This window comes from Grampus griseus, assembly GCF_964374135.1.
Source record: "Grampus griseus genome assembly, chromosome: 2".
Classification (NCBI taxonomy): domain Eukaryota; kingdom Metazoa; phylum Chordata; class Mammalia; order Artiodactyla; family Delphinidae; genus Grampus; species Grampus griseus.
Window position 1 is genome coordinate 163,154,853 of NC_139018.1, and position 8,313 is coordinate 163,163,165.

The 8,313-nt window shown below is 45.4% G+C and overlaps 1 protein-coding gene across 1 annotated transcript; it reads right to left on the reverse strand.

Moving 5' to 3' along the window:
- Positions 1-1,408: 1,408 nt before the first annotated feature.
- On the reverse strand, positions 1,409-4,165 carry SKIDA1 (SKI/DACH domain containing 1; the record flags this gene model as incomplete). The annotated part of the gene is made up of 1 exon (XM_082649342.1): positions 1,409-4,165. The coding sequence occupies one exon, from the start codon at positions 4,163-4,165 to the stop codon at positions 1,409-1,411; it is 2,757 nt and encodes a 918-aa protein (XP_082505468.1).
- Positions 4,166-8,313: the final 4,148 nt, after the last annotated feature.

Sequence of the window (8,313 nt, forward strand, 5' to 3'; positions counted from 1 at the left end):
CAACAAAACATTACACCCAATAAATGCATTTCTTTCAGGCAAAAACATTACAAGTGAAAATGTCAACAAAACCATTCATTCCTGTTAACTGTTCTCCAATCTGGAATAAGTAGAAATGTATGGAACCAGGAATTTTAAACAGTGTTTTTAATTGAAAATAAAGCTAAAGCATGCTTTTCAACAGTGCAAATTTCCATAATTTTGATTTACTGCTTCCATCATCACAACATAGTACACCAGCATGGCCCTTACCAAGGGCTAGACCCTAACCATTTGCATGTTGAACTACTTTGATTTTAAGTGCAAATATAGATAGTCACCTCTGATTGTCACTTGCAGTAGAAACTCTCCTGCTCTATACACAGGATGGTCTGAAAATAGAAGTTTAGAGAGATGGAGAGAAAGTAAAAGGTAATAAAATCCAAGTGCCTGAGTTCTGGTACCAAAAAGCCCTGAACTAACTGTTATTTTTCATTTGGGGTATTCTTATACTTCTGACCCATTTTACTTTTCTCGGTCGCTTTTACTGCTTTGTCACTATAAAGAGACCATAAAATATTCTGCTATTAAGAGAAATATTTTCATTGTTTTGCAAGTTTGAGGAGTCATGTTCAGACCACAAGGTAAGCAGGACAGTAGTAAGAGTCACCTAATTTAAAATTTTGGGTGAGAACACAAAAAAGGAATTTTCCAATCGCAAGGAGTGCCTGTAAAAGTAAAATCACACCCTTTACAAAAAGAAAAAAGAAAAAAGAAAACACAATATTATATTTACTTTACTCAGTATATATGAGGCAGCTTTTACCAGCATTCAATCAGGACTCCCCAATATTTCCACTCAAAAAAAAAAATAAGTGCAATGACTCTTGGAGAGGAAATGAGGGGAGAAAAAGATACCCCACAAACAAGAGCTCCAGTAGAGAACACTTTGGGCTTTCTTGCTACCTCACTGTGTAACCATGTAACCTAACAAACTTTCACTGAATTAACAGTTACACTTTCAGGTCTGAAATCTAGTGCATAAACTTAATGGCTCATTGTAATATTTATTATTCAACCTTTTGACATTTATTTGTAGCAGTTGAATTGAGGTACCAGGTGCATTATTAGCATTGAAACAGTAAAGTGTTCCAGCTCTACCGTAATAACTGAGTTTTACTTGAGTCTTTAGCCTGAAGTATAGTCTGTGGAATGTAAACCAACCCTTCTCCCACCCCGCCCCCACCCTACTCCAAAAAAAAAAAAACCCGCAATGGAAAAAAAAGTAATCCGATTTCTGTCTTCAAAATGCGATAAACCAGGACTCCAAAAGGGGTGTAACACATTAATGGACTTGTACAAACCATCCTGTGCAGTTTACAACAAAAGGAAGGGAATATGGTTCAAGAAAATATCTTCCAAAACACTTTTATGAATTAAATTTCCTGAATTTGTGACTAGGTGGAAGAGGTATTGCAGAACCGCCCAGCTGCCATTTCCATATAGGATGGGCCTTGTGAGGAGGTTGGGAATCCTTAGTGGTGTTTAAGGAATACGCTGGCCACAAATCCCCATCCTTCCCAATAATGAGTGATGGTGGACAAGGAAAATTTGCCATGAAATTAAATGGCCTTTTCACTGCTGATGCTACATTGCTGGCTACCTTTTTGCGTCTGTTTATAACTGTAAAATCATCCAGTGTTCCTTCATGTGTCTCAGTTTTACCTGTAGGACGAGGACTTCTAGCTGATTTCAGATTTGGTTTGACTGGAGGTGTCTGAAGTACAGGTCGCTTTCCCAGTACTAGTGTCCGGTAATTTTTTCTCACCCTGGCACCAAATTTATATTCCCCATCCTCAGGTTGTGGAGAACCTAAAGTGCATGAAAGGCCCTGACTCTGAGCCAGTGGACTTAAGGAAGGAGCTTCTTTTTCAGGGCAGGCAAAACCTTCCTTGGCTGTGGTTAACAAGGCGTCCTCCTCTTTACTTTCAGTCACACTGTAAAACTCACCCTTTGTATCATTGCACTCGCACTTTAGCTTATTTGTAATAAGGTCAGGTTCATATTCTTCATTAGCACTACTGTCTTCTACTTTGATTTTAATATTGTGCAGAAATGGCAATGTCTTGTCGCCTGTGTCAGTGCAGGGATTCTCGGCTTTAGTTGCTGCTGCTGCTGCATCCACCTCGGGATCAGTTGGCGAAGAGGGCAAATCCGTAGCAAATTCAGTGCAATGAGGGATTTTGGAATCTTTTTCTGAATTTGCTGCCACTCCCGAAGAATCATTACTTAAGAACCTAGCAGCTATTGTGTTGTTATCTGCACAGTATGTAGTAGGAGTTGCTTGTAGGCATTTCCTAGCCTCTCGGAGTATTCTTTGTTGTGGAAATGCATTGTTTGTCTTTGGGCTAGGTGAAGAGGCCCCCTCCGCCAGGCAGTTAATTGTCAGCTCAGTTCTCTTTACAGTACTGGGAATTTCAGAGTGTGGGAATGTAATCTCAGATACCCTATCGTTCCTTATCTCTGTGAAACAACTCCCCAGGCTGGCCGGGCAGTACACCGGAGACGCTTTGGGGGCCCAGCTCTGCAGATTCCACTCCTCGGGCGACTCCGCTTTGACACTACTCTTGAGGTCGGGAAGTCTGCCGGCATCCTCGAAAGCAGCGGGTTTGGTTGCAGCGGCGGCGGAGGCCAGATGGTACAAGAAGTTGGCCTGCGCCTGCACGCTGGGAGGCTTGCAGAAGCTGGTGCGCCTGAAACGGATGCTCTGCACTGACACTTGGCTGGAGCCGGAGCTGGAGTCCGACTCCGTGGACGAGTCCTCCTCCTCCGAGCTGACTTCACTGGAATCCGAGGCCCCACTGCCCCCCTCCTCCTCGTCCTCCTCCTCTTCCTCCTCCTCCTCCTCCTCTCCCTCCTCCTCCTCTTCCTCGGAGGACACAGAGTTGCTGGAGCTAGACAAACTGGAGCCAAAATCTGAGTCGTTGGCTGCATGGTCCGAGTAGGAGCTGGACTCGGAGTCGCTGCTGCAACTCTCGGGAAAGCTGCCCAGATGGGGCTGCGGCCGGTGGTGATGAGGGGGGTGGTGATTCGGCTGCGGCTGCTGGGCCCTGTGGTGGTGGTGGTGATGGTGGTGGTGGTGATGGTGGTGGTGGTGGTGGTGGTGGTGAGGAGGCGGGCAGAAGCTGTTAACCAGATGAAACCTCTCCAGGCAACTGGCCCCGGCGGCCGCCGCCGCCGCCGCGGCCGCCGCTGCGGCCGCCGCCTTGGCTTTGTAGGACCTGGGCAGCAGAAGCAGGCGGCGGGCGCCGGCGTGGGGCTCCAGCAGGCAGTCTTTGGCGCCCCCGCGCTTGCGCTTGCACCGGTAGGTCAGGCTCACGGGGCCTCCGGCGCTCGCCGCCGCCTTGGGTTGGGGCCCGGCCGCCGACGCCTGGTAGTAGGCGGCGGCAGCGGCGGCGGCGGCGGCCGCGGCCGCGGCGGCGGCGGCGGCGGCGGCGGCGGCAGCCGGGTGCTTGCTGCACAGCAGGCTCCGAAAATAAGTAGGGTCCGAGTGGAAAGCGACGTAGTTTCCCTGGAGCGGGGCAGTTTCATAGTTTAGAGGGGGTTTGCAAGGCGAGCGCACGATTTCCGGGTAGTGCGAGCCCGGATATTTGCTAAAAATCTGAGGTAGATGGGCGGCTGGGCGCACGACGGCGGCGCCCGGGCGCGGGGACTGCGCGCTGATTGGCAGGGGCCGCGCGGCTCCACTCAGGCCCCGCCAAAGTTGGTGCTTGTCCTTCCAAAAACCCGGGCGGGGGCTGGCGGCGGCGGCGGCGGCGGCGGCGCGCTCTGGCGGCGGCGCCTTTGTGGCCAGGGCCCGGCCGACCCTCCTGCGCTTGGTCTTGAGGACGCGCTCGGTTTTGCAGGAGGTGTAGAGCGCTTCCACGTCTTCCCGGGAGATGAGAGTGCATTTGGCGGCGTGGAAGGCGATGCTGTTGATTGCCTTGAGTTTCCGCAACTCCTCCAGATCGCAGTGGTGCTTTTTCACTTTCAGATGATCCATGCGCTTGTGCACGGTCGTCCTCGGGATGTTTTTCAGCAGATCCGTGAAGACTTGGGAGAGGGCAAACATTTGCTTTCCTTTAATGATGAGGTAGCCGAGCCTCACGCCATCCACCTCTTCAAAACCTGACTTCAGGTCTCCCATCTCGGGCACTAAACGATCCCCACCATTTGCAGTAAATATATACGTGACGCATACATACACATGTATGTATGTTAATCCTCCACCAGATGCTGCGTGTGTCTCAAGGCATCCTGCTAATAAAATAACAAAGACTGTTATTCCCGGCGAAGGGAGTGCCAAACTCTAGGCGAAATTATTGGGGGGGAAAAAAAAACTATGAAATTACACTGACTTGATTCTTGCTTTTTTTTTGGTTTTCGTTTTTTTAAAAAAGAGGGAAAAAACCATCCGGTTTCTGATCTGCCAGTGTGTTGGTCTAAGTCCCCGATGCAGATCAGTACCTGGGCCCCTCTATTCCTTCCTTCTCCATTGGAGCACTATGATAATGGAATGTGAAGGGAGAAAGAGAAAAGAAATGCAGCTGCTATTCCCGCCGCTGCTTTAGCTACAAATAAAATGACAGAGTGAAGTGAGCTCGTCCGGAGACACCTTCATCAATTAATTCCCCTAAAGCCAGCGCTGATTGGACACTCCTGACAGGTGATGCAATAAAAATTGATATTCCACCCCTTCCCCCCAAAATCTCCCACTAATTAGCATACCCTTATACTGCCACCTCCCCTCCCAAAGTAAATAATACAGTCGGTATATAAATCTTTCCATTAAACTATCGGAGCTCAGAAACAGGCTGACTCACAGACTTCATCAGAAGCAGTGTGTGTACGCTTTAAAAAAAAAAAAAAAGCCCTGTATATTCGCCTTTAAAGGAATATTGCCTATTTTTGCTTTATTTGCATTTTACCGCTATAGCTATTATCATTTCAAAGAAAAGCAGTTTTAAAACATTATCAAGCCTAAATACATATACCCCACCCCCTTGTCCTTTGGAAAATGGAGCTTAAGTGAAAACGTGCAGAATAGCCTGGTATTTCCCTTATGGGAGTGGGGCAAGGAGCCCGGCTGGGAGCTCCAAAGTTAAATCCGCGCGGTGAACCACCCCAGTACAGACTTACGTTTTGAATTTCTCTCGATTATCCTTGTTCCCCCCCCCCCGTCCTAAAATGCCTTTTTACAACCAGAAACAAAGTTATTTGACCAAGGAAGCAGTTCAAGGCTCCAGCTCCGAAACACTATAACAATTCAACTGGATTTTGGTTCTCTGCTGGGGGGTGGGGTGGGGAGGAGGTAGTTTCACGTCAGACCCATAACAAAGCATAGATAAGCCAGAAATGTGTACACTTTTCACAATTAACCAGGCTGGATTGGAGGCGGGATGGTCCTAGAGTCCCCAGCACAGCCTTAGCCAGGGTCCTGTTCACGACAGGTCAGAATTCCATGGAGCAGATTGCTTCTGTAGCAAAGAAAAGAAAATGTAAAACGCCCAAGGTGCTTCCATAGGTTTTAGGTAATAACGATGAAAAGAAAGTGTTGATGTACGATGCAGACTATTTCAGTGGTCTGTGATGCTCTTGGTTGGTAGTTTAAATGAATCTTCCACAACTCCCAAATTTTTCTCCATGAAAGCCAAGCATCTGCTTTAAAAAAAAATCACTTTGGAGGAATATCAATATTGTTTAACCTCTTCTTAGTCAAATTAAAGTATATTTTGGTGTCATTTTCAAGGATATCCAAAATATTGCCAAATGAGAGCAAAGGTCTTCCCAGTCGCATTACCACGATCCCAAGGCGGTTTGTTGGCTGCTTTGCAAAATTCAGCAAAATCTTCTTAACTGTTCGGTGTTTGGAACTACAGCATAAATGCAACTCAGGCATTTATATGTTTCCTTGTTCTTCCAAAAATAGACACATCCGTGTGCTTAAAAGAATAAACGGATATTTCTGAGCCTGCAAGAAAAAAAATGTACAATAATTTCTTCCTCCACATTCAAAAGTTCCAGCTTCCCCTGCTCTGGTCTGGCTAGCACAAGCAGGTATGGCTCAAAGAGAGAGAGACAGAGAGACAGAGAGAGAGAGAGAGAAAGAGATTAAAAACCGAGGAATCAGACATACAAAAAGGTAGTTTGCATGAAATGAAATCTCGGCCATAGTTCCCCACCCCCACCCTCATCTTCCTTGTAATTTCCCAGGAATTTTGAAGAGAATTGGAAATTTCAAGAAGTGCATCCGGAAATTAAGGAAGCCTATTTAAGAGAGTCTGTAACTCAGAGGTTGGGATTTGAAAAGTCAGCCCTGGACTACTGTTGCACTCAGCACAGATGTAATCGCCGCTCTTCAACTTAATCAATGTGTGTACAAACCGCGATGTCTAGTTCTTGCCTTTGAAATCTAAGGCTAGCATTTCCATCCAAGAAATCAGAGCTACAGCAAATTACATTTTTGTCCCTTGAATGAGAGAAGGATCATTGAATGGATCTCGTGATATTTCAGGCTTTAAACGTAACCGAGAGGCAGCAATGAACAATGCCTCGTCACAGCTAATACCATCCACCGAGTTGGCTTTCTTTTGCATCTGGATCTATCACACCGCGTTTTTCTCTTTCACTTTCGCAGGAGGCAAAATGGTAAAGGTTTAAGCAGAAAGCAAAGTTTCCAGGAAAAGCAGATGCTGGTGTTTTTTTTAAAGTATAATGACCAGAGTCTACTACAAGCGACAATAAGGTCGTTTTAAAATTCCTCCTGATGCACTTATATACTGCCAGCCCTCTCCCTCCCACCCCACCTCGTCCAATTCCCCTCCCCCAGCTTTAAGATTTCCACCAAAGAGTCAAACAGCCAAGAAATAGTAAACTCAAAAAAGCCTCTGAGAAGACATTACAAAAGGTTGGCTAGAGCATTCTTTTTTTTTTTTTTTTTGGCCAGGTAGTTCTAGTTGTTCTCAATTCCTATTTAGATTTAACACACACACACACACACACACACACACACACACACACTCCTATTCCTCCTGCACAAGGCAACATGACTTAGTAACCATTTCAAAATCACCTTTTCCTCTCCTTCCTCCCCTTCCACCTTTAAAATACTGGCAATATGGGTGGTTTTTAAAACTAACAATAGTATTTTTTAAACTAAAGTTACAATCTGTTGGGTCAAATGGAGAAAAATAAAGGCCAAAAGATTTGGGAAGTGGGTCTATGTATACAATTTATGCGAATATCTTTGTATGTGCACTCAGGTACCTTCACACTTATACATTTTTAATACTCCTATTACACATATTTCTTCTTGTCTAATACATTCTTTTGTTCCTTTAACTTCCCCATCGGGGTGTGTGTGTGTGTGTGTGTGTGTGTGTGTGTGTGTGTGTGTGAAGGCGCGAGCGCGCGCGCGCGCTCGCGCCTTCACACACACACACACACACACACACAGAGTGTGACAGACAGCTTTCTTGTGGCCATCAGGACACGTTGTATATCCGGGGTCTTCTCCAGGCACATTGGGGGTCGATCCCGATAAAAAGATCTAGCAGAGGCCCCTGAGCGCTCACACATGAAAGGCAGGGACTTTAAGATGGATTTGCATGCACACAGGGGATTTCGATCAATAGCTACCAACATTTATGGCTTAGATTATTAATGTGAAAGCTGGCCAAAAGAATGGGGATGAAAAATTAAAGGTGTCTGTTATCAATTATGCTTAAAGTTATGCAATAATTTACTTACTTTGCCTGGATGTGCAGATCCAGATGTATAAAGTACTATTCTTCAAAAGCCAGGGGGTTTCTTTGATAAATATGTTGACCATGTCAGCCGCTTCTACAATCAAAGATGAACCCAATTCAGATGATGGACTGTATTCAAATTCTTTTTTAAGAAAGGATATATCAACTTCTATGTTTCTCAAACACATATACCTACGTGGGTGGATACGCCCAAATTAACATTTATGTGTCTATCCATCTCTGAGGGTCCAGGGGATTACTTAACTGAGAATTTAGGCATATATATGATATGCATTGAGTTTGTTAATTAATACGATTATTTAGTCAGTGAGGAATGCATAACCTACACACTATCATAAAAAGTGTTTTAGCTTTGAAAACAAAGCTGCTTGCTAGAGGAAAATCCTCTGTGGCAAATACAGACAGAAATACATAAATGTCCACTTACTTCTGCATTTATTGTAAAAAATCAGCACTTTCAGTTTTTAAAGTGATGGGCTATGAAAACATGAACATATTTGTCTTTACTTATCCTGTGCTGATGTGC